The 27745-nt window shown below is 35.1% G+C and overlaps 1 protein-coding gene across 1 annotated transcript; it reads left to right on the forward strand.

Annotated features, from left to right (window-relative positions):
• Window positions 1–16: 16 nt before the first annotated feature.
• Iqcb1 (IQ motif containing B1) lies at window positions 17–27745 on the forward strand. Its single transcript, XM_051149883.1, has 13 exons — window positions 17–124; window positions 340–502; window positions 3075–3204; window positions 5636–5729; window positions 6581–6680; window positions 9706–9884; window positions 10978–11087; window positions 12598–12707; window positions 17300–17442; window positions 19930–20078; window positions 23245–23376; window positions 26252–26408; window positions 27171–27745. The coding sequence occupies exons 1-13, from the start codon at window positions 25–27 to the stop codon at window positions 27398–27400; spliced, it is 1797 nt and encodes a 598-aa protein (XP_051005840.1). The 5' UTR covers window positions 17–24; the 3' UTR covers window positions 27401–27745.

A 27745-nucleotide genomic window follows, 5' to 3' on the forward strand; every position in this document is an offset into this window, starting at 1 on the left:
TTTAAACATAGGTGGTAGAAAAAAATGAAGCCAACAGGTACAGACCCAAGGATTTTGTCTTTAGCTGCTGAAGTAGCGAAAAGTCCTGAACAAAATGTCCCTGTTATCTTGTTGAAGTTAAAAGGTAAGAAAATACTTTTGTAGCTAGAAAAGACATTAAGTAACTACTGGTTCTATCATGATACAGTGTTAGTGGTGTAATTTGTTTAGAGAAGTTCGAACACTGTGGAATAGCATTTTCCTTTTTTCCATATTTTTAAGGATCATAACATAGAAAAACAAGTATCTCTTAGATGTTTTGAGCAAAAAATAACTATATCTTATTTTCTTTTTCCTTAGAAATAATAAACAACACCCCTTTGGGAGGCTCAGAGTTGAAGAAAATCAAACAAGATATATACTGTTATGACCTCATTCAGTATTGTCTATTGGTCCTCAGTCAAGATTGCTCTCGAATCCAGGGTGGTTGGAATACAATTTCCCAGCTTACACAGATACTAAGGTAAAATGAAGCAAATAGGATAGTTTGTTCTAATTTTCAATAATTCTTTTTTTATTTGTCATTCTAAAAGAATTGGAGCCTCCTATGGTAATTTTGGTTATATTTTTCTTTCACACCGCATGCTATTGTTTGTAACTCCAGTTGTAATTAAGATTTCTTTCCAAGATGATCATGTCTTTGTTTCACACTTGCATCCTAATTGTCTAATGTATTCTTTATTGACTCAGAAATATTTGAAGAAATGAATAAATTATAACTCTGTACTTGAAAAACTAACAGTAGAGATTGAGTAGCAGTGATCCTTGATACAAACACAATGAATTAGGAGCCAAAAATGAGAAGATATAGCAAAGTACTATGAAAGAACAAGTATAGAATCTTCATTTCAATTTGTAGTGATATAGCTATTTAAACAGTATACTAGGTAGCCCAGATCCTATTGATGAAATTTAGAAGTAGCATTTACTTTTCTACTGGCATGTTAAAAATTGAAAGAACAAAATGATTTTTTTTTTAAATGAGCTAAACAATAAAGTGTTCTCAGTGCCTGAGTTAATCTTCTTTCCACTCTCATTTGATTTTAAGAAATTTAGTATTTTTTAATTGTGTGTATATGTTGGTGTCTGTGTGTGGGTATGTGCACGTGAGTATAATACCCCCACACACAGGCCAGAAGAGCGCATGGGTGCTGAAATTTGAGGTCTGGTACTTTGTAAGAGCATCAAGTGCTCTTAACTACTGAGTCATCTCTCCAGCCCCATCCCATTTGATTTTAAATGAACTATCCTCACAGGGGAGATATTTTTCATATCTACACTATTCTGGCTTAGATTCTAACTTTTTTTCCTGTTTTTTTTTTTTTTGTTTGTTTGTTTGTTTGTTTGTTTGTTTCTTTCTTTTTTGATATTTTTGTTTAGTTTGGTTTTGTTTTTTTTGAGACAGGGTTTCTCTGTGTAGCATTGACTGTCCTGGACTTGGTGTATAGACCAGGCTGGCCTCGAACTCACAGAGTTCTGCTTGCCTCTGACTCTCGGAGTGCTGGGATGACAGGTGTACACCACTGTGCCCAACTATGCTAACTTTTTAAACTGCTGAATTCTTCTTTGTTATTACGTAAAGGCCTAGTTCAAAGTATGTAGTTACAGAAAAAGCAAACTAATTTATGCAATACTCTTTTATACTTTAGTTTTCAATATTTAATATTTTTTCAATATTGATTGAACATAGTAAATAAGTGCTTATATTTTTGTTTTGATCAGATGTGCTAGCTCATGACAGTATTGGTTGAATATAATTTCTTTTATTAATGCTGCCTGTGACATGGATATGCTGAGTAATTAAGAACAAGAGCCAGGTGGTGGTGGTGCACGCCTGAATCCCAGCACTCAGGGAGGCAAGAGGCAGGTGGATCTCTGTGAGTTCAAGACCAGCCTCGTCTACAAAGCGAGTCCAGGGCAGCCAAGACTACACAAAGAAACTCTGTCTCAAACAAACAAACAAATAGAAATAAAGAGAAAGTAAAATCTTGATAGCAAGCATTAGCCAATTAGGTTTTTAGCATGGCCAACCTGTAATTGTCATTGTTTTCCAATGTGTGCACATTTTGTTGTAAAGACTTAAACAGTCGTGCTTACTTACCATACTACCACCTACTTTTGGGTTGAAGGTTCTTTTTGGTATAAGCCCTACTATATTAGTACTTTTATTATTGATATTTCTGAATATATTCAATTAGTATTTAAAGAAGATATATTTCCGTAAAGGACTTTTTCTTCTTACTGTGTATTATAAAATGTTCCTACTACAGGTAGGATAATGCTCTTACTGTTTTCCCTTCTGATGTAGGGAATAGACAGGCAGATAATTTGTGGATCTTAAGAAAACGGTCTGTTGGAAAGAATTGGTATGAAACTAGAGTGTTCGTTTGTTTTTATCTTTGTTCCTTGAGGATTAACCTCACCCTAGATATTTTTTTAGCTATTAGATTTCTAAAATAGAAATTAACATAAATTATAAACACTTAAAAGTATTCTTTGGATTTAGGGTGATTGTAGCCAAGTCACTGAAAACTTTTCTCATTTTTCTTTATTATAAACCAAGTGTCTTTCATGTTCTTTCTTTCTTTCCCCCTTCCTCTCACCCACCCCTTTTTTTTTTCATTGTTTTGTTTTTGTTTTTGTTTGTTTGTTCGCTTGTTTGTTTTGAGACAGGGTCTCACTGTATAAACTTGACTTTGTAAACTAGGCTAGCCTTGAACTCACAGAGATCTTCCTGTATCTGCTTTCCAGGGTGCTGTGATTAAAGGCATTCACCATCACCTAGGCATATCTTTTATTTCTTGAAGAGCTATCATATTTGTTTTAAGGATAAGTGAACCCCAGAACTAAATGCGAGCAAGGTCCATATTACAGTTTAATTCTCTGAAAAGTTGAAAATTTCCACCAAGTTTTTAATTGGCTTGTCAACAAAAGAATGATTGACACTTAAGATTCTCGTTAAGGCACAATGCCTGTGGAAGTGTGAGTATTCAATTGATACTTATTATTAACACAAGCTTGTACTTTTATTTCAGCCATTGCTGTGTGGGCTTAGAGCCAGGAGAAGATGGAGAGGAGTTTTACAAGGAATTACTTCCATCAGCTGTGGAAATTTTTCTTGTCTTGGGGAGACGATTGCAAACATGTTTCATCAATGCAGCTAAGGCATGTGTTTATTTAGTGTGGTATAGCCAAAATTTTTCCTGAAACAAGGTTTTACTATATAACCCAGGCCAGCTTCACTGCATAGCTTTGCAGGTCTCAGAGTCTCAGTCCTTTCCCTTAGCCTCCTGAGTACTGGGGTTATAAGGATGTTCACCATGCTACCCCTTCCTAAGTTGTCCCTTGTAAGTTTTCAAATATGCTGTGTCTGGCTGAACATACAAGTAAAGAAGTGAATTTAAATATCTTTATCTTAAAATTATAACCAAGAACTTAATAACAACATAAGAAAATTTGTATATGCTAGCTAAAGAATACTGTATGAGCTGGGCATAGTGGCACACGCCTTTAATCCCAGCACTCAGGAGTCAGAGGCAGGTAGAGCGCTGTGAGTTGGAGAAGCCTGGTCTACAAAGCGAGTCCAGGATAGCCAAGGCTACACAGAGAAACCCTGTCTTGAAAAAAAAAAAGAGGGCACTGTTTTTATGATTTAATGCTTCTACAAATATAACATTGGGGTTAAGGCATTAACATATGTATTTTAATATTTAAAGTGTCACAAAAATTATAGAACCCTGTGTGGTAGCTCAACAATATTCATATGCAGTAGTTACATTGTTGGACACATATTTAAAAGAAGTGAAATTAATGTCAAGGTTCCTAGGTTGATGCCATTGCCCCACAAATCATTCTGCTGCAGAGCAAGCAGTAAAAAGTTAATAGTCACCACATTTATATTAAGTTCCATTTTAGACCTTTGAGTTTTATGAAGAATAGATATTGCCTTGTACGTAAACAATTGTCAGGTTAAGAAAAATAAGATCTTAGCTATTTCTTATGGAAAATTGAAGACTAATATATTTTTATTTAAAAAACACTAAGTAAAAACTTACAAAAGTAATTAAGGAGATAGAGAGATCACTTAGTGGTTAAGAGAACTGGCTGTTATTCCAGAGGACCTGGCTTGGATTCCTAGCACCTGCATGGTAGTGCACAACCTTCTGTTACTTGAGATCCAGAGAATATGATGCCCTTCTCTGTCCTCCTTAGGCAGTGCTTAGATGTAGTACACATACATACATGCATGAAAAAACATTCATACATATTAAAAACAAAAAGAATAAAATATGAGAAATTTGACAATATGGGCAATATGCAAGTTCAAATATAAGAAATACTGTTGGCAGAGGATTTAACTCAGTGGCCATATATTCTATATCTGGAATTTTGAGGGACGTCAGCCCACTTAGGAGCTCTCAAGCAAATTTTAAGAATTTGATAGTATGTGGTTAGTATGTAACATGGTAGGACATATATTAGATGTTCTGGCCCAAGGTATATGCTAATTTTTTATGTCCATCTGTATCAGAAGAGAAAAACACTATTCAAGGACTTGGAAATGACTTAAGGGAAAGTTTTGTTAATCTGTGTCAGGAGTTATAAATTAATGGTTGATATTATCTAACAGGCTTTTCAAGTAAAGTTTGGACATCTAGAATACTGCATCTTCCTTTGAGATTGGCAACAAGAATTATGATTCCCTTTTCATTGTATGTTTTGATAGAATTAGAAAAGGAAGTTCATTGACTAAATGGAATTACAGTCTAATATGACATGCTTTTATGTGTGGTGCTTATATAGGAAGACTAGTTAAGTTAGTGCTTAGTTTGTTTGTTTTACTGTTATCAGTTCTGTGCTGCAGTAGAAACATTCGGGATCTGGATAGGTTTATACAACTTTACATGGAAGTTATATGGTCAGTAAATGACAGACATAGTCAATGGACTCTGTTTTGTTTCCTGTGGTGAAGCTATTACCTTTTCATATTTATAGATTCAGCACAACACACTATTTATTTATTCAATGGCACATTTACTGTACATCAGAATTGTAGACAGTAAGTTATTATAAGGAGTAAATGGCATGCTCTCTGCTCTCATAAAGTCTTAGACTTGAAACTGGAACTGAAAAGTTCTATTAATAATGCCTTACATGCTTACATTTTCATATTGCCAGGGTTTTCCAACTCAGCCTGTATAATGAAGTCATTCACCTAACTTTGTGAAAATACAGATGTCCAGACTTCAGTTTTGGAATTAAGACTATATATTTGGATATGTGTAGTGGGGTAGTTTAAAAGTTCCACAAGTCATTTTGATGCACATCAGGCAGTAAGAAGTTTTAGTGTATCTATCTATAATTCTTAGGATACTTACTTTGTTTTGTTTTGCTGAATAATTACTATAAATAGTAGAGTATTTACCACAGGTTTTACAAATGAAGAAACAAAACATAGAATTTTAGGTACTTTATATGTAGCGATTGAATTTGGAAGTCAAGTGTGCCGACTACTATGAGGGAGAGCTTTTCTTGTTTATTTTCTTATAGAAAGTAAATTATAGAAAAGTAAATTGGGTTTGTTGTTTATTTTAAGGGTGAAGAGAAAGATAAATTACTACATTTTTTCCAAATTGTGACTGATTCTCTCTTCTGGCTATTGGGAGGTCATATTCAACTCATACAGAATGGTAAGAGGAAAAAAACCTGTTTAATATAACCAATAATCATACAGTGTTGGCTATATATAAGTGCCAAATTAAAGGAACTTTTGCCAAAATATAACTTTCTCTTTAACTTTTCTATTTAGGAAATCTGAGTTATTGACTAATAATTTTGAACAGTTTAGGAAAGTAATTTTTAAAATATAATTAGTTTTATAAGTTTAACTTTAGCTTTAACTTTCTAGAAAATCGCCATGTACAGAGTAAATACACTCATAATCTGGTTATTTAGGTAAGAACAGCCTATTATAAAAATCTTACTAAGCTTCCAAGTTATTTTATTGGCTATTTTGTTGTACGTTGAAAATTATAAATATATATTAATTTTATGTTTTCATAAGACTAAAAACGTAATCCTTCATGATAATATTGGCATAATTCTTACTCTTGAAAATTTTCACATCATGTAATAAATGTAACACCACTGTTTTTTTCTAGGTAGTGACACTTGAGTCTTTAATTCTACTTTTTTCCTTTCAAAATAATTCATGCATATAAAGAGTCATAGAGTTTAAAAAGCACATTCTTTGGATGTGAAAAGTTGAGTTACAATAACAAAAATAACTGCAGTAAACTTAAACACACCAAATGTTACTGTTGGAGCCAGCTAGAGAATGCATTGTTTTTAAACTGTAAAATTAATCTAAATCTAGCTTTTACACTGCAATATACATCAATGAAAATTTTCTGTATGTGAAAGTATTCCAGCTAATAGATGAAGAAGTCATAAAAGAGTAGCATCTGTTTTGTAACCTCTCATGAATAATCTCAGGTTATTATAGAATCTTTAACATTTCTTTTTCTTTCTGTTCTTTTAGTACTGCAGAGTGATCATTTCTTACACTTACTGCAAACTGACAATGTTCAGATAGGAACTACAATCATAACTCTGCTACAGAATATGCTACAGATCAACAGGTGACTTAATTTATACAATTTTTAATCAGAAGCCTTACTAACTTTATTAAGATTTGTCAAAAATCTGCTACATATAATATGTACATGAATTTGTTCTATTATGATTGACTTTTAGGAAAAATTATTATAAAATACAGCAAAAGATTAGAAATTCATTATCAAATTGTTATCTCAGATCTCTAGAAAAATCTCATGCTTAGAAAGAGAACTGTTGTGACACCTAAAGATAATTAGAATCACAGTAAAAAATGTTCACTTACGTACTTAATAAGCAGCAAACTAAATATCATAGTATGTGCTAAAAGTGGCATAAAAGAAGTAATAGGTAATTCTTGAGGTCAAGACAAAATATACTTACTGAAATCATTTATTATTTCACTTGAGTATGGTTTTTTAAAATCAGCTATCTTGTGCCACAATTACTGTGTTTCTCATAGTATTCACAATGTCATTCAGCTATAAATCTTATCTTCAGTGAGTAACAATTGATTATTGAGACAGACATGGCTATATTTTTATATATTAATTTGCCATGTTAAGGTTATCTACAAGTATTAAAAGTTGCTTCTACCTGGGCGTGGTGGCACACGCCTTTAATCCCAGCACTTGGGAGGCAGAGGCAAGTAGATTGCTGTGAGTTTGAGGCAGCCTGGTCTGCAAAGTGAGGCCAGGACAGCCAGGGCTACACAGAGAAACCCTGTCTCAAAAAAAAAAAAAAAAAAGAAAAAGAAAAAGTTGCTTCTAATCCAAACTGAGTGAAGATGCATCTTGGAAAAGTAATACTAGAAAAAAGCTGCATCAGAGATTTGCAAAGGGTTCTTTTTTTTTTTTTTTTAAATGCAGTAGAGTAGCAATCAGCTCATACATATATATATATATATATATATATATATATATAAGCTGCTCATTTCTTTTAACACAAGAGAAATTTTTAAAGGTATATCCAGAGCCTTTAAACAACTCTCAATAAATTTAAAAGGATTTAAGTAACAAAAAGTTGTGCTATAAATGGAATCAGGTTAGAAATGAGTGATAATGAACAGTGAGTAAAAATGAGAAGACTTGAAAAGTTCCAAAATTCAATAAATAATACATACCTAAGGTAACTTAGAAGACAGAAATTGAAAGAAAAGGAAGAAATTATGTTTAAATAAACACGTAAAAATAACAAATGAGAATTTCTGAGGCACATCTTAATTCAAACAATAGGAGAAAATTTATATTACTAATATCTATATTGGGGAAAAAAATCTCAAATCATGACAGCAGTTCTGCTTTAAGTAAACTAGGAAAAGAAGAGAAAGTTAACTCTAAGATAAAGAAAATAATAAACGTGAGCCAGGCGTGGTGGCACACACCTGTAATCTCAGCACTTGGGAGGCAGAGGCAAGTGGATTGCTGTGAGTTTGAGGGCAGCCTCGTCTACAGAGCAAGTCCAGGACAGGCAAGGCTACACAGAGAAACCCTGTCTCAAAACACAAAAACAAAGCAAAACAAAGTAAATGTGAAAGCAGTAATCATGGATATCAATAAAATCAATGAAAACAACAACAGAAGTGAGACCATACGCAGAATCTAAGAAAGTGAGTGAAATGAACCTACAGCAGAAGTGATCAGGAAAGAAGATAGAATCGCTAGCAACTAATATAAAAATTTAGAGGAGTAACATCATTTACTGTCATTTCAAAGTCACAAAGGAATAATATGAACTACTTTATGCTCATAAACTCAGCAAGTTAGAGGATATAGACAAGTTCTGTGTTTTAACATGTTTTTCAAATTTTTTCATATAGTACTGAATGAAAAAAAAGAAATAGAAAGTAAAGGAACACGACTGCTCCTAGGTGTGGTGGAGGAGAAAGTTTATTATAGATAACGCTGGGAGAGCATAGTCTTAGGCAAAGACATCTGAGATAATTTAGAGTGAACCTGACCCACAGCTGTAAAGGAGAGAGGGGAACCAGGTGCAGCAGCTAGAAGGCCCAAAGAGTAGACAAAAAGGTTAGGTAACAAAACAGTTGGATTTTATAAAGAAGGGCCGCCCAGCCCTCTGGGCTGGAGTTTAGGGTAGGGGGCAGGGTATGCCAGCCAGGAGAGCCCTGTAACAGGTAGCTACTGAGGGATCAGGGAAAACCTAGCAGGCAGCCATCTGCTTTGATATTGTTAAGTAGGCACCTAGCCATTTGTCTCAGGTTTCAAACCTAACATAAATTTTGATTTTTTTATTTCCTTTCTCAAGACAGGGTTTCTCTGTGTAATCTGGCTGTTTTGAAACTCAGTGTGTAGACTAGGTTGTCCTCAAACTCAGAGATTCACTTGCTTCTTCCCAAGAGCTATCATTAAAGTCATGCACCACCACCACCTGCCTGCCTTGATCAAGTTTTTTTTCTGCTCTCCCAGTTCCTCTTAGATCTTCTCCACCTCTCCTAATGCACCAAACTTTATGTTGTTTTTCTCTCTCCTAAAAAAAAACAAAAAACAAAAAACCAGAAAAGAAACACAAAGCCCCACTAAAACACAGAAATGAACATCAGAACAAACAAGGAAGAGACCAGAAAGACAAAAGACCAAACAAAACAAAGTGATAGTTTTAAAAAGTGTCAAAGGAAATAAAATGCTCTTTATAAATTAAGTATATGGTCTTGTATGTCATTTAATTGTTGAATCTTAATTGCAATCATGTGATTTGTCACCTTGAAGCTTCTGAAACCCTAGTTTAATCTTGCAGTTTTTTATATTCAATTTAATAACAAGTTTCTCTGAGAGGAAAGAGGAGATCTTCATCTACTTTGTATTCTCTCCTGGACCTGATATGATCCCCTGCCCACAATGGGAAATCAGAAATATTAGTTGGCTTAATATATTATAGTCTAAATTCTTAGAACCAAGTTATGTGCTTTAAAAAGTGGCTATCTTCATGGATCAGGCCACACACAGGCACTTACGTTATAAATCTTTTGTTCTAAATTTGTTGTAATAACCGTGTATGAATTAGTAATTATACTTTTTTATTCTGTCCTATTAGTGGTGATTTACTCAAAGTAGATGGAAAAACCCTGCATTCTATTTTAGATGAAATTCTTTTCAAGCTTTTATCAACTCCTAGTCCAGTCATAAGAAATACTGCTACAAAGCTCTTGCTAGGGCTGGCTGAATCCCATCAGGAAATTTTGATTGTACTGAGACTAAGTGCCTGCTACAAAGGTAGGGCATACATATTTTCTTTTCTTGGTATTCTCAAAGACAAATGTATTTACAGTTTATAAATGATAAACTTCTTATATTTTGAAAAGTTACTAGCTAAACTGTATAGACAGACCTATTAAAACATACACCATTTGAGAATAGATGTCACTATACAACCAACAGATAGCATGCATATTTTGTTAGTTGGTTATGATAAATGTCTATTCCCTCTCTGACAACAATTTTTATATTGAATATTCCAAATAGTATAATAAAATTATGACCAAAGTTCTGTGACCTTATCAGAACTTTCTCTAGAAAATGAAATAGAACTGTGCATTATTACCAGTTAATAATTCATCCCTTATCTTTTTACTGCATTTACTCAAAAGAATATGTATATATATGTATAATTTATAAATATACATACATATAATTTATGAATATATAAACATGAAATTAAATTAAGTATGGACAATAGTCTTAGAATCAGTAAGTGTTCAATTAAGTAAATACTCTCACACAAGAATGGTAGTTAACAATGAGTTCATTTACTCTCAAGATTTGTGACTTTTTAGTCAATGTGTTTGAGTTTGATGTAAGATATATTATGACTTCTATATTATTTGGGAATTAAAATGCCAAACACTGTGTATTAGTGTTTTAGAACTTCCATATTTGCTCAGAAACCACTTGACTTACCTCCACATTATAGATGTTGGTGTAATAAAAACTGTTTAATAAAAATTTTCTCTTACTAATAGTGCTTAAGTGCTTATAATAATTTATCTTCTTAAAAATGTCTCAGTTTAAGGTGTTTGTGTTGAAAAGAAAACAAATTCTCTTTTTTCTGGCTTACTGCCCTTTTTAGGAATAGATTATTTAGACATACTTTTGCACTCAGATCTCACAAGTGAGGGACCTAAAAATTCTCAGAACAGAGGAAGATTGTGAAGACTTCAATATAGAAGTATTTGAGAAAAAGAAAAGTCATATACTTAATCATCTTGTTATATTTATATATTTCTAAACTAGACTTTAGCTTCATTTATACTTCAATAACATAATCTTACTTTATTAATAATTGTTCTGTTTTGTTATTATATTTCAGGACTTAGAGGTCTCTTAAATAAACAGGAAACTCTGACAGAATTTAGTCGAGAACTTAGACAGCTCGTTGATCTTTTAACCCCTAAGATCCATCAGGAAGTAGAAGAACAGGTATTATAAAAAATAATTTTTATGGTATTTGGTGACTGTACTGAACCTCTGTTCTCCTTAACTATGCTTCACTTTCATTCTCTTAGCACTTTACGTGAAACGTTATCCCCAGACAATAGAAAATCTAAGATTTTCATTGGCTTATTCAGTCTACCCATAAACACAATTTCAGTCTCCATTTTATATCTATTTATAGATTTAAGTAGGCTAATTTTTTTCAGACTGTCTCATGAAATCACCCTTTTAAAAAACTCTTTATCTGTAAGCTATTTAAACTTCATTTTCATTAAAAATACGTCTCATTGTAGCAAACTGTGTATATGGCCACCTGTGGCAAGCTTTCTTATTCATTGATACAAAATAATATTCTTTTCATAAAGTTATATTAATAAAAGTTATGTGACAAGTTTTATTTTATCATACTTCCTCAACATGTACTCAAAATGGAGGCTCCAAGCAACTTATTTCTGTAGGAAGAGACACACTCTTAGCATTTTTTCAGGTGAGGCCTTAAAATAAATATGGAAAATCGAGTCTAAAATAATTAAAGATATTTTTAGGGTAAAAGAAAATTAGATTATTATGTACCTAAAATCTTAAACCAAAAGGAAGTCCAGTTTAGGTGGAGGATAAAGGGAGAAATTTGGAAAAAAGAGCAAAGGAAAAAAATTTTGCTTCCATGGACCATATTCAACATTATACATGTAGTGAGCAAACTCAAAACAGCATCCTAAAAGCTTACAGGATTTACATAACAGATTTACATAACTGTCCACAAATAGCCAACATAGCTAATATAGATTAAACTTAACCAAGGTGATTAATTCTAAATAGACTGGAGCAGTAGCTCAGCTGTTAAGAGTGTGTACTGTTCTTGCAAAGGACTTGAGTTCTGTTGTCAAAACTGTGATGGCTCACAAATAACCTGTACCTCCATATAGTTCCAGGGGAATTTGAAGGCTCTGGCTTCTGCAGGTATGCATGTATCTACAAAAACATACTCACATACACACATAATTAAAACTAATAAAAATAAATCTTAAAAAAGTACTAAATAAAAACATTAATAAGTCAGCTCCCTGGGTATGAAGGCACACATCTTTAATCCCAGTGCTTCAGAGACTAGAGCAGAAGGATCATAATTTTAGGTCAGTATGGGCTACCTAACAAGATTGAGTTTCAAAAAACCAAAACCAGTGAAACAAAAGACATGAACTCAAAATAGATTATGAAAGATTAGGCAGAACTGTGAAGTCCCCGAGAAGGAAGTGAGATCAGAGAGCAAATTTGGAGCTGACTAGACTTATCTTGAGTATGTTCTAAATATTACCAGAGTTTAACACACCCTATCTGGGAAATGAGGAATAGAATACTTGGGCATTCTGGGCCTGATGAACTTCATGTTGCCTGCTACCCATCTGTCTCCCTGGCCTGATATTTTAATAAATAAACTTCTCAAAAAAATCTTTTCTAGAGATGTATCAACATTATCTCTGGTATATAATTTCAGAAACTACATAAAGCAGCTTGCTTGATTCAAGCCTATTGGAAAGGTTTCCAGACCAGAAAGAGATTAAAGAAGCTTCCATCTGCTGTGATTGCTTTGCAGAGGAGTTTCAGGTAGAAAACCCAAACCAACCAATGTTGATTGAAATGATGATCTGGCTTTGCATGTAAATCTGTATTCCCTACCCCACCCCACCTCACCCCACCCCCCAAAAAAGGAAAGGGAGAAAAAGAAAAGAGACAGAGTGATATGAGAATTTACCAGAAAACAGCTGAATGTAGTTGGGGAAGGGGTACTGCTCACGCTCTCTCTCTCCATCTCTCCCTCTCTCTCCCTCTCTCTCTCTCTCTCTCTCTCTCTCTCTCTCTCTCTCTCTCTCTCTCTCTCTCTCTCTCTCTCTCTCTCTCTGTGTGTGTGTGTTTTCTTACTTTCCTAATGTGCTTTGTTTTATCCGTCTTTATCCTGTTCCATAGGGTTACTGAGTACCAATGTTCCAAGTAACCAGGTACCCTTTCAGAGCAAAGGAAATAATAAGACAAATCTGATGGAATCCAATACTCAGTCCTGTCCACTTCCTGTCCAGGTTTGTGGGCCAATCCTGAAGAGGGAACCAATGACATTTATATTATTAAAGTACCAAAACCAACAGTTCTCATAAATGCTCATATGTAATTATCATGTTTGTATATATATAAAGATTCAAGATGTCAACCAAGCTTTCTTGAGTAAACATGGCATGGGTAGCTGTGATCCTTTAGCTATGACACAACTACTGATCTTTTCTTCAGTTGTACTGAAAGATGAAATACTGAAGATATAGATCATTTTTTGATATGACTACTAACCTGGCCACATTCTTAAAGGTTACAGAATGAACCATGGTGAACATAAATTTAAAAAATATTTAACATTGATTATAAAGTAGAACCATCTCAGAGGTGATTTTATTTTTATTTATCATTACTTAAAACCAAATTTAACTCACCAAAATGAAACTGACATATTACAGAAGTAAACTAAAAACTGAAACCAATCTTTAAATAACTGCAGCTGCATTTCTGTTATAAAAACATTTAAAAATACCTCTGTGCTGAAAATATTACACTGTCACCCAGTCACCGTGGCTGCATTACCTAGTGGATATCCTATGAACATTTTCTTCTAGAGAAATTTAAAGTCAAGTTATAAATACTATTGAGCATGAGTAGTGTTAGCAAAGAAAAGTATTAAGTTTTCAAACATTCATCAAGTAGATATATATTAACGGGGTGGAGATATATGTGTGTGTTGTGGTATATATGTAATTATATGAAAGTATCCCAGAATTGTGTGTGTGTGTGTACATACGTACGTGTGTACATGCATATATGGAGAGAGAGAAACTAACAGGCTTGAGTTTGTATCTGACTTCAGCAACTTATTGGCTGAGTGACCTTCGGCAAGTTATCAAACTCTTAACCTCAAATTTCAAATCTAGAAAATAGAGATAATTTTGTATCACAGGCTAGTAATATCAGCTACTTAGGAAACTAAGGCAGGAGGAGCATATATTTCAATCCAGCCTGGACTACAGAGTGAGTTCAAGGCTACTACCAAAACTACTGGACAACTTAGCAGAGACCCTGTCTCTAAGACTAAAAAGAGGACTTGGTGGAGCGTTTGCCTAGCTTGCACAGACATTAGGTTGACTCCTCAGCAGTGCAAAAATTAAAGAATGAATGACTAAAGTTTATGTACCTCATAAAGTTGAAATAATACATTTGAGATAATTTAAAAGGTTTTAGGGGGGCTGGAGAGATGGCTAAGCAGTTAAGAACACTGACTGCTGTTCCAGAGGTCATGAGTTCAATCCCCAGCAACCACATGGTGCCCTCTTCTGGCCTGCAGGTGTACATGCAGGCAGAGCACTGTATACATAATAAATAAATAAATAAATGTTTCAGTATGTAACACTTAAAAATAATAAGAGATACACACACACACACACACACACACACACACACACATGTATTTTCTGCCCTTAACATTTACAATTCTAGATTAGGGTTCAGCTCAGTGCTAGAATGCATAGTTAGAATACAGTCTAAATACTGCATTGAAAAAAAAGTACCTCACGATTATGAGTTTGTCTATGTAGAAATGTATATAGAGAATCTAATTAATAATCTTATTTAAAATTATTTTTAATAATTTATATTCTATGTGCATTGGTATGAAGGTGTCAAAATCTCTGGAACTGGAACTACAGACAGATGTGAGCTGCTGTGTGGGTGCTGGGAATTGCACCCAGGTCCTTTGGGAGAGCAGACAGTGCTCTTAACCAGTGAGCCCTCTCTCTCCAGCCCTAAAAAATTTTTTGTTTTTAGGTTAGCAGAGTAATGAGTTTCCTTGGAGCATTTTCACACATACATGCTCTTATACTTTGTTTTAATTCACTCTCTCCTTCATTGTCCTCACCATACTCCTTGCCTCCACCTCACGCTGACTCCTTCCCCTGCCCTAGATAGACTCTTTCTTTACCCCTCCTTCAGGTATCATTCTCCCCTCATAATTTTCTTCCTAGTTTCATTAAGGACCTGCAAAATATTTAATACAGCTTCTGCATATTTGTCTGAGTCTGGCTTACTTTACTTACTGATTTCCATTTCTCTTCATTATGCAAATGCCATAGATTTGGTTTTTGTTATGTCTATACATGTACCACATTTTCTTTATCATTTCATCTATTGGTAGACATCTAGGTGCCACTCTTTCTTAACCATTGTGAGTGCATCAGTTAACACAGATAGGTAAGTATCTCTATGGTATCCTAACTGACTCATTTGGTTTGGAGGCTGTTTACTTGAGGGTAGTATTGCTTTGCTTTATTGAGACAGGGTCTCCCTATGTAGTCCCCTCTGGGTTCAAACTCCTTTTTTGTTTTTTGAAGTATTTATTTTGTTGTTGCTGCTGGTGGGGGGAGGGGCACATACTATTGAGGGAGCCTTGCAAATTAATCTAAGTAAAATTAGTATATCCTGCTGCTTCTCTTTCCATATTTTTCTGTTTTTCCTTTATGGGTACCTAAATTTTTTTGAGTATATATACTGTATATATTTTTGTGATGCTTTACATACTGATGTATAGAAAAGAACAAAGACTGAGTTACATGAGTTAAGCACTTTGATAAATAACAGTAGAAAGTATGAAATTATAATGAAACAAAACATTTTAAATATAGAAAAAGTTATAGCCAGTTATAAAATACTGCATATTTAGTCAACAGTTGAAAAATACTTAAACCTGGGGATCGATTAGATGGCTCAGTGGGGTGAGGATGTCTCTCATTCAGCCTGAGGACTTTTAGGGGAGAAAACTGACTCCTACAGGTTACCCTTCGATCACACGTGCTCCATGGCTGCTGTGTACACACAAATACAATGCATGCACAGAGGGAGAGGGAGAGAGAGAGAATAAATGTAATAAAAAGTTAAATTTAACAAAAGGAAAAAATAGTGGCTAAGAGCATTTGCTACTCTTGTAGAGATCCTGAGTTTAATACTTAGTACTCATACAGTGGCTCATAACCATGTCTAACTCCAGTTCCAGGGGATCTGAACCCCCAGCTGGCTGCCATAGCATCAGGCCTGCATGTGTTACACATACAGACATGCAGACAGAACACATGGAAAAAATAAACATTTATTTTTAATTTTTTAAATGTATAATTGTTTTCCCTGAATGTATGTCTGTGTACCACATGCATTCCTGGTGCATTCAGGGACCAGAATACTATTTTCTGGGCCTGGAGTTACAGATAGTTGTGAATCACTGTGTGGATTCTAGAATGCAACCTGGGAACTCCAGAAGAGCAGCTAGTGCTCTTAACTATGGAACCACCTCTCTGGCCCCCCAAAACTTTAAAGTGAAAAAGAAAAATATAAAAAAAACCAAGAAGTTAAAAGTTAGACATAATTATACCATACAGTGAAAAATCACTATTGAAATGTTAACATTTTAAAATAATTTATATTTCTATGTAAATAAATACATTTCTTAATATAATTTGTATTATTCTATTTTGTTTTGTTTTTTGAGACAAGGTTTCTCTGTTTAGTCCTGGCTGTCCTGAAACTTGCTCTGTGGACCAGACTGCCCTTGAACTCAAGAGATCCACTTGCCTCTGCCTCCCAAGTGCTGGGATTAAAGGCATGCACCACCACTCTCTGGCATATTCTATATATTGATTTTATTTTCACCTAACAGTACATTTCACCAAATAGTTTTGCAAGTTTTCTATTTTCAAAATTAGTGAAATTCTGTCAGTTAAATGACTCAAATAGTTTTATTTATTAGATCTATTATTATGGGATACTTTTCAGCTTGTTACCACTATAATACTATGTTAGAAAATCCTTGAACCTAAGTTTTTGTATATTTGATTACTTTAGTAAGAAAATTATTAGTAGTGGAATTGGTGGATCTGCATTTTTTAGCCTTTTATATGTATTTAAAATATTTCTTCAGACTTTTGATGTATTTCTCCAGATATCTCTAGAGAAGTTTATACATAAGAACTGTGTCTTTCATTATACCCTACAAATGCCAGAAATTACCTTCCAAACATTTTTGTCACTATTTGATTACTCATGAGATCAAGTATTTCATGCATTTCTTGCTGGCCATGGTTTATAAAATTGTAAGGAACTTACTCTTTCTTTCACAGATCTAAACGAGCAAAGACATTGTTGGAACTAAGTAGGCAGAAGGAAGAAGAAGACCTCAGATTAAGATTGCAACTTGAAAGACAGAGAGCCATGAGGCTTTCCCGAGAGTCACGCTTGAGTATGCTTGAAATAATTCATCCAGGTGAGCAATAGTATCAATTTTACAAATGTAAGAATGTTAGCATATCTTAAACCAAGTTTTCTGGCTACCTGATAATTTTTTTCTTTTGTTTTCCTTTCTTTTTCTTTTTCTTTTTCTTTTTTTAATTTGGAACGTTTTGCCTTTCTCTCTTTTTTCCTAGAGAAATCATACTAAAGCTCTGTACTTAAAAGTTAGCTTTTTGGGGGCTGGAGAGATGGCTCAGTGGTTAAGAGCACTGTCTGCTCTTCCAGAGGACCTGGGTTCAATTCCCAGCAACCACATGGCAGCTCGCAACTTTGGGTAGCTCCAAGAGCTGACACCCTCACACAGACACACATGCAGGCTAAACACCAATGCATATAAAATAAAAATAAATAAATTATTTTTTTTAAGTTAGCTTTTCTAATCAATACATATTAATTTTAATTTTTTTATTTACTTCCAGATATATATGTTAAACATAAACATTTATAATTAAAGATAGTTGCCAATGACATAAAACATTCTTGAAAGGATTATAGTCTGTCATCTAAATTTCATTCATTCCTTAGTATAAAGTCTGTGACATCTTTTCATCACTGTGACAGATGAAGCTGAATTAATAAGAACATGCTGTGGTAGTGTATCTGTGTGTACATGCAGTAGGTACATGTGTGTTTATGGCCAAAGGTTAATATCAGGTATCTTCTCTATCCCTCTCCACTTAGTTTTTGAGACAGGGTCTCTCACTGACTCAGTGATTGGCTAGGCTAGCTGGCTAGCAAACCTCCAGTCCTGCCTGCCTCAGACATGTTCTATCTTCCCCCAGTACTGGGGTTACAGCCACGGGCCATCATGCTCAGATTTTTACATTGGTACTAGTAATCCAAGCTCTGGTTCTCATGCTTGCATAGTAAGCACTTTATCAACTTACCTATCTCCCTAGAGTTTTGTTTTTTGTTTTGTTTTATTTTGGTTTTTGTGAGGATCTCATATAGCCCGGGATGACTTCAATATGTAGCTAAAAGTTAGATATAATTATACCATACAGTGAAAAATCACTATTGAAATGTTAACATTTTAAAATAATTTATATTTCTATGTAAATAAATACGTTTCTTAATATAATTTGTATTATTCTATACTTTTGTTTTTTGACACAAGGTTTCTCTGTTTAGTCCTGGCTGTCCTGAAACTTGCTCTGTGGACCAGACTGCCATGTCATCCTCCTGCTTCTACCTCTCAAGTGCTTAGGCTGCAGTGTAGGCCACCACTTCTGATTTTATGCCATGCTGAGGGTTGAACTTGGAACCTCATGCATGCCAGGCAAGTACTCTCAGCCACTGAGGTACACGCCTAGCCACTCACAGGGCTTCATCATTCGCCTACTTCCCTTTTTATTACTTACTCTCAAGAACCTTCATTAGTTCCCTCTTTTCTTTTACTTTATATTTTCCAAAATTTGTCCTTTCCCAGTTATTATCTTCCCGCTGTATCATCCATAACTACAATGTCAGCTATCAGCAAAATTTGTAGCACTCTCATCATACCTAACTTTCTCTCTGTCCTACTTCCTTAAGTTCCTAAGGAGCACTGCCCAATAAAACAATTTTATGTTACTAGAGAAAAGTTCTGTCTGCATCAGCCAATACATAGCAACAGCTAGAAGTAGCCATTGAGTATTCAAAATGTGCTTCTGCACTTGGAAACTTGAATGTTTAATTTTGCTTTATTTATATCTACTTAGTAGCCACATGAGTGGCTGTTGCTGTGACCAGTTTGCCGGTTGGCTACCTTTCTTTGCTTTCCACAGGTGTTTCCAAAGTCACAGCTCTCATAGTTCCTCCATATTGACTCCTCATTTCAGGGAATGGCATCAGAAATCCTTTCATCATCCCATTCAGCATCCTTACTTTCTCTTTGTCTTCCCTCTACATAAGGTCAGCCAGTGAATCCTGCTAGGTTTTTAATACTCTCTAAGAGCCCTCTTTGTATTAACCATTGGTACTATGTCCTACGGCTTTGTTCTTTCATTTAACTACTGTGAACCATGAGGTGTATGCTGACCACCTTCAAAAAAACAATAACAACAAAAAAGGGGAGGTTATTTGTATAACCAATCAAAGAGAACTTGGGAAACAGCAGAGTGGATTAAAGAACAAGCCCATAAATAGAATTTGTCCTTCTCCCCTGGTCATACCAAATTAATTTTCTACATGAATTCCTGATTCTTTTGTCACACTGTTTTGGTATTGGACTTTCATTCCTATTCTCATTATTCTGGGACAAAAATATTATGAGTCCTTTTTGGAAAGAAACTGCATCCTCTAGGAAAGCTTTAGTTTCTACAGTCTTAGAACTATTATAAAATGAAAGAGTTGGGCAGATTAGTGAACAGTATTGAAAAAATTAAACTGTAAAATCATTATTATTACTGTTGATCTAATTTTGGAACCTGGAAAAAACATAGCTGTGAGTATGTTTTAATAATGTCTGTCATCTCTTTAGGTCAAGTGGAGAAGTACAATAGGGAAATGGAAGAGAAATCAGCACTGACCATCCAGAAACATTGGAGAGGGTACAGGGACAGGAAGAAGCTTCGCCAACAGAGGCCATCCCTCATGGAGTATAAAGCAGCTGTCACACTTCAAAGAGCAGTGAGTCTCCTGTAGTACACACAGCTCTACAGAAGAAGGGAAACGACTTCAAAATTAACTGCTATTTATCAAATACAAATCCATGTTCAAGCCAGTCAGCATTTGTGAGCTTATTTTTCTTCCTTTATAAAATAAGAACATAGGGCTAGAAGTATAGCTCATTGATTACTTTTCTAGCATGTACAAGACCCTAGGCTCAATCCCTAGCAGCATAAATTTAAAATACACACACACACACACACACACACACACACACACACACACACACACTTAGTAATAACAAACTACTGCCTCTGTTCAAGATGATTTAGACACTAAGTCCTTAGCACTGCCTTAGAATCTTGTATGCCATTATGCATTCTTTTTATTGTTTATTTTTCTCTATTATTTGGACTGCAAGTTTCTCAAGGATAGGGAACTAAGCCTTTTATGTTGGTATCAGCTCTCAACAGACTTGATGGGAATGGATATTTCTTCTGGCTTTTTTGTTCTATTATATACATCAGAGGATATGTAGGATTCTGAAGTCTGTAGATTGCAAAGTTCTATCTACACAAAAATGTATTTTATTTGGTTCTTCTAAAATCAAGTTACAGGGAAAGGACTAGCTATAATTAGAACAGTGTAATGCTTGAATTGTGGAATGGTATTCTTAAGTATAATCCATACACTCAAGAAAGTGAATCAGGGTCTTCTATTCAAGATCAACCTAGACTACATAGCAAGTTCCAGGCCTTCCTGAGTTATATAGCAAGACATACGCCAAAATAAAGGAACACGAAAAGCACTTCAATAATTAGACATTTTTATACTCATAGGCAAATTAAGAGTTCTTGATAGTGTTGCAATGTTAGAACCAAATTTGAATTTAGCTGCCTTTTCTATTTAAATGTTCTTAGATGTTTCAGCAGCAGTAGCTCAGAAAGAGTAGTGATTGCTCTCTAGAATAAGAATGGTGGCGTGATTATAGAATACTGTGTAATTCACAATGTTATGTGCTTATCTGTTACTAAGCAGACATAAAAAGAACAAGCACAACAAACCATTGGCATTCTAAAAAGTCACAAACAGTGACTGAGAATAATAAAATAATAAAGTAAATAAGAAAGATAAGATAAAAATATTAAGATTTTTCTGGTTGAGGAGTAGACAAACGGTCTCATTGGGACATCTTAAGTCCAGGGTGGTACTAAGTGTGGAAGAGAGAAGGATGGATAACAGATTCTCCAAACAGAAGACTGAAGGGGAAAGAGTCTCTGTTCTGAGGGGTCAAATACCATACTAAAAATGAGTATTAAGTGATATTTTAATATTCAAAACATATACCCAACCCCTTTTCTTCTCCGCTTTCAGGCTTCTAACTGCAGATAGCAAAGTGAAAGCATTTTCTTTTTGCTTCTTTTTTATTAATTTATAGTCCCTTTACATCCCAATCGTAGCCCCTTCCCCACTTCTTCCCCCATCCCTACTTCTCAGAAAAAGGGGAGCCTGCCCCACCAACCCACCCTAGCACATCAAGTCACATTGGGACTGAGGGAAGCATTTTCTTTAGGAAATCTGAATAGCCTATGAGGAAAGTCAGAGTTTACTAATAGAGAAGTGTCCGAACAAAACAACATTGTTCATTAACCTCATGTTGAAATGCACGGTAGATGAGTCCTATATAGCAGCTCAGAATTTCTAAATACCTTTTTGAGCATGAGGAAAGTTGCTTGATAGAAATAGAGAATGCAATACTTAGGTGTGTACTTCACAGTAGAGTGCCTGACTAGCATACGTGAGATCCAGATTCAGTCCTGACATGGGTGGGGTGAAGGGGGTGGACAAAATATATACAGAGAGATGTTGCAGGAATTAGAAAACAAGATTCTCAGATAAGAGACTACATGAAACGAAGTCAACATGATATTTTAAAGGGATAACAGAAGGGCAGGGGTAGGCCTCGGTGGAAAAGTTAAAATCTACTAGAAGATAGGACAAAAGAAAATATCAGTCTGGGAAATCAAATGTATAAACATTTGAAGTCAAGAACAGAAAATACAGAGGAGAGGAAATTAAATTTAAAAATTTCTAAAACTGAATGTTATAAATGTTGGATTTATAGCATTGATAAGTATCCAATTCAGTAACAGAAACACACTTATTTCACAATTCTATGAAATACATTGAATTCATAGAACTCAGCAGCAGCATTGGAACTTAAGAAATCTTGAACTAAATAAAAACAAAACAAAAAAAAAAACCCAAAAAACAAAATCTTGAATTAAAACAGGGACATCTTTGAGAGAAATGATTTCTAATGAAAATTATGTGCTCACTTCAAGGCTTGGCTTGGCTAACCTATGTGAGGCCTTGCAAACAAAAAACAACAGTAATAATAACATTTGGGTATATTCTCTTTTTCTGTTCTGTTTTTTGTTTGGTTTGTGTGTGTGTGTGTGTGTGTTTTGGTTTGGTTTTTTGAGACAGGGTTTCTCTCTGTAGTCTTGGCTATCCTGGACTCCCTTTGTAGATTAGGTTGGCCTCGAACTCACAGTGATCCACCTGCCTCTGCCTCCTGAGCACTGGGATTAAAGGCATGCACCACCATGCCCACTTCTTTGGGTATATTCTTTAAAAAAAAATAATTAAAGTAGAAGAATATATAGCTACCCCTACCCTAGCACACTAGGAAAGTGATATATGCTTAGTAGAAACCAGATTATGATAGTAGAGGTATTAAGCATATTTGTAACTTACTAGTTTTTCAACTTAAAATGGATTTATTGGGGGGCTAGAGAGATGGCTCAGTGGTTAAGAGCACTGTCTGCTCCTCCAAAGGACCTGGGTTAAATTCCTAGCACCCATATGACAGCTAACAACTGTCTATAACTAGTTCCAAGGCATCTGACACCTATATACCAATGCACATAAAAAAAAAAACTAAAAAAAAAATTATTTTTTAAAAATTGGATTTATTGGGACATAGCTCTATTAGAAGTAGGGGTGGGTCTGTATAGTTAAAAGTCATTATATTTCTTTACTTTGTCACAGTCTCATTCCCTTCCTCATACATACTCAGTTACCTAATGCAACAATGAGATTACTGACTGAGATTGCAAGAAAAAGATAGTTCTATTAAGGGACCAGAATCAAAAGCTCTCTGTTTTCTCTTTTCCTCACTCAGGTCCTTAAATTCCTAGCAAAGTGCCGTAAGAAGAAGAAACAATTTGCCTCTTGGCACGGACTCCAAGAACTCACTGATGCACGCAGAGCTGAACTGAAACAACAGGTTGATGACTATGTCAAAAGACATCCGGTACGTGGGTTTCTGTGCTGAAATACACAGTATATTAATCCCTTGCATGGTGTTTGCCACCAAAGACTGCCCCATATGTATATTCACATTTGCTTTGGATACAAGTTCCATAGAATTAGTAGACTTGAACTCTTCTTACCGTTATAGGATCCAAAGGTATAGTTTGTGGTAAATGGTAACTTGACTTAAACATCTGTTATTTCTTGTGCTATGTCAACAAAACTTGTATATATTTTTTAAAATAATAGTACAATAAAATCTTGTTGTCTTGACTCTTCTAATAATATGCATTAACTGTCAATCAATGAACATTCATTCTTACTTCCATACGCTCAACACATGCATAAGAATTTATAAATACTAGTCTGTTAATTAACTTCCAAGACAGTAAAATGTAAAACTTGATGACCTGCCCCTTTGATTTTATTATTGTAAAGCTGCTAACATCATTTCCCCAACAAAAACATCCATATTTCTGACTTTGTATGAGTACAGTGTATATTCTGGAGACACTGTCCCACAAAAATAATGATTTTTAGATAACATTCCATTGTAGCTGTGCTGCATATTTATTACTTCAACAATAGTATTCAAAGGTTTTATTTTCTGCTTGGTCTTTGTTTTGTTTGTTTTGTTTTGGAGGGGGCTGTGTTTCTTAGTTTGCCTTTTTGACATGAGACAGGGGCTCGTGAAGCCCAAGCTGGGCTAGAGACCATTCCTCAGCATTGAGGATGACCTTAAATTTCTAGTCCTCCTGCCTTCAACTCCCAAGTGCTGAGATTACAGGCATGCATTGTTATACTCTAAAGTTTTATGTCATGTTGGAAATTAAGCCAGGGAATTTCTGCATGTGAGGCAAGCACTCTACTGGCTGAGCTTTGTCTTCAGCTTATGTTTGTTTGTTTTAAATGTAGCTTAAAATATGACTTGTATCTCATTGTGTTTTAGATTTACATTGTATTATGATCAATTATTTTCAGTACATTCCCATGTATTTACCATTTGCAGAAACATAGTCAACACGTTTGCCCATTTTCAAATCAGGTTGCTTTTTTCTTGATGAGCTGAATGAATTCTCTGTATACTATTCCTTATCTGATAAATTATTTGGAACTGTTTTTTGTTTGTTTGTTTGTTTTCTGTTCTGTGGACTGCCCTTCCACAATATCCTTCAATACATACCAAAAAATCTTTATTTTTAGCCAGGCTTGATGGCATAAGCCTTTCATCCCAGCACTTAAGAGGCAGAGGAAAGCAAATCTCTGTGAGTTCAAGGTCAGCCTGGTGTTACCAACTGAGTCCAGGATAGCCAGAGCTTTGTTACACAGAGAAACCCTGTCTCAAAAAAACAAAAACCCTTTATTTTTATGAATTTCACTTTGCCTTTTATTATACAGTTTTATCTCTTTATTTTTAGTGTTTTGACCTCTCCTTTAAAAAACTAACCTGTGAGCTGTAGTAGTCCTATAGGATGCTCTAGGAACTGTTGTTGGACCTCTGTATACCAAAATTCACAGGTGCCCAAGTTCCATTTACCAAATGGCAGTTGTTCCATATGATCTTTGCACATCCTTGACTATACTCTAAACTACCTCTTAGGTTACTTACACTCCCTAAAGGGAAAGACTGTTTAACTTTTGTTTGTGTTTAGGAAAAGTTTATGTGTATTTAGCATGTATATAATATTTTCTAATACTTTTATTTTTCAGCTAAATATAGATATGGAAGGATGAATGTAATTGTGATGAATACCCTAGTTTGTTATTTTTTTTTTTAAGTGTTGCTTTGGCCAGATTCTAGTACACTTTGATAAGATCTATGGCTGAAATGTAACTTACCAGCAGGAACAGGACTATATCAATATTTGAGAAAGCTGTGGTGCCAGAAATTTTATCAGATATAAGATAACTTCATTTTTACCCTAATTAGTCACTATCTTACTTCCTTAAATTCCCTGAGTATTTTATAGGATAGGATCTTTTAGCTGAATTTTGTCCTGCATTCTGTGAAACCAGAGCCAGTTATGACATTGTGGTATAGATGCATTTGGAGTAGGGATGGGATAAGGAATAAAATGGTATTTTAAATGAGGCCACAAACAAAAATTTCAGTTGACTTTTCTCCTCTTTTAGTGACTTTACTAAACCATTTTTAATTTTCATTGTAGTCTCCTAATCTCAGGGTCTCATTACTTATCATGTGTGGAATGATGTGCGGAAGCATACCAAAAAGAGACCTGGGGCCTCGAGAGAGAGCTCCGTGCTTTAGATCACCTGTTGCTCTTGCAGAGGTTCCTCGTTCAGTTCCCAGCACCAACGTGGTGATTCATAACTATCCGTAACTCCAGTTCCAAAGGATCTGATACCCTCTTCTAGCCTCTGAGAGCACAAGATACACATAAGGTGCATATTCATACATGCAAGCAAAACTCACACATACAAAATAAAATCTAAAAAGTAATTTTAAAAAGAAACTTACCAACTTACATAGTTATATAAAGTTAGGGTACAGGACACTATTACTGTTTAAATTCTGATTGGTTGGTTTGATGGTTACTTTTTTGTTTCTGTTAATGGGTTTGTTTGCTTGCTTGCTTATTTGTCTTTTAGGTTTTATGAGACAAAGTGTCACTATATAATCCAGACTGGCTCTAAATTCCTAATTGTCCTGCCTCTGCTCCTGTGTTGAGATTATAGGAATGACTATACCTATATTTAATTTAATACTTGCACTAGAATGCTGGTAGATAAGAGTTTTACTATTCTATTGATAAAATGAGAGATTGCTAAGAGTTCTACTGCTCTACTACGGTGGTTAGGTAAAGCATATTTGATACATATGTCCTAGTGACAAGTTTCCTGTCCTGTGCTTTCAGGGCTCTCAGATGTCAGATGTGGCCAGCAGAGAGCTCCATGCACAAGCACAAGAACGGCTTCAACACTATTTCATGGGAAGGGCCATAGAGGACAGAGCCGAGCAGCACAGAGAGGCTTTGATGGCTCAGATCAGCACCAATATTGAACAGTTGATGAGTATGCTCTGCTTTCATCTTTGTTTCATAAAAGGAGTAACCCCACGCAAGACATATGGCATCCAAAATCTTTAGAAGGAAATGCCACAAATATCCCACTCCTCAGGATATTTTAAGTCATCCCAGTTTTCAAAGATACAGACTATGTAGCTTCTGTTTGTGTTTGTTATCAGTTCAAATAGTTCAACTCTTCAAAGATGTTGTACCCTTCTAGCCACATTCTGCCCAAAGCCTTTTTAAATTTTTTCATATTTTAGAAGTAGATGATGACAGTAGTTAGAGTGAAATGCGCTTGCAAAACATAACTTTCAATGACATGGTTTCACCAAAGTTTCTGTCTATAAGCTATCAAACATAGTTCATTGTCTTTTATTGTTTTCTTTTAAGCCTGGATGTTGCCAAGGAGTTGAGGTTATTGCTGACAGCCACAACTGCAATTTTTGGGGTGAGGAGAGGACTGGTTTTTTGAGACAGGCTGGCAGTCCTTGAACTTAATTTGTAGACCAGACTAGCCTCAAACTTGGAGATCCACCTGCCTCTGTCTCCCAAATGCTGGGATAAAAGGTGTGCGCCAAGACACACGACTTACAACAGTAATGGTAACTTTTGACTAGACATCTACCTTTGTGGTTAAGCAGTGATAGCACATTTAGAGTCGGAACCCTGTCCTGTCCTGCCTGTAGCCTGACTCCAGGTCTACTGTTTCCAAGTTGCTGCTTGCTCATGTACCATCCCTAACCCATTTGTTCTCTGTTTTCTGCAGAGGCTCCAAGTCTGAAGGAGGCAGAGGGAAAGGAACCTGAGCACTTTCTAAGTAGATCTAAGCCTGTGGCAGCCAAGGCCAAACAGGCCCATCTCACCACTCTGAAGCACATACAAGCACCCTGGTGGAAGAAGCTTGGAGAAGAACCAGGCGATGAGATTGATGTTCCAAAGGATGAGCTTAGTATAGAATTAGGAACTTTATTTATTGGTGGAATCAAACCTCCCTAGAGAGTTCCCATGAAAACTGACAATCTTACATTTTAGGAAATTGTTAGTTTTGTCCCTGGCATGCTGGAAGACTAGGGCTATGCCAGTGGCTTTCCAGAGGATCTTCATGCAACACTTGAAAGCAAAAAGCAGAACATTGCCTACCTCACTCTCATTTTTCTCCCTTACTCTATACCCTGTCTTTAGCCACAAACAGGTCTATAGGCCTTTATTGTGAGACAGAACTCAGTGTGAAAATCTGTTGTTGACATGAAATAAGAAACTTCTTTCATTTGTTTTCTAACTAAAGGTTGTTTTTTGTTGTTACTGTTGTCAGTTTAATAAATATTGTGTTTCCGAAAAACT

The sequence above is a fragment of the Acomys russatus genome, chromosome 8 (genome assembly GCF_903995435.1).
Source record: "Acomys russatus chromosome 8, mAcoRus1.1, whole genome shotgun sequence".
Taxonomy (NCBI): Eukaryota; Metazoa; Chordata; class Mammalia; order Rodentia; family Muridae; genus Acomys; species Acomys russatus.

What these genes read in the sequence shown, in the direction of transcription:
- Iqcb1 (XM_051149883.1), top strand. Translation starts at nt 25, where the DNA reads ATGAAGCCAACAGGTACAGACCCAAGGATTTTGTCTTTAGCTGCTGAA. An exon ending in CAGCTTACACAGATACTAAG is followed by an intron (nt 503 to 3,074) that starts GTAAAATGAAGC and finishes CTTTTATTTCAG; the next exon opens with CCATTGCTGTGTGGGCTTAG. An exon ending in CAATATTGAACAGTTGATGA is followed by an intron (nt 26,409 to 27,170) that starts GTATGCTCTGCT and finishes TGTTTTCTGCAG; the next exon opens with AGGCTCCAAGTCTGAAGGAG.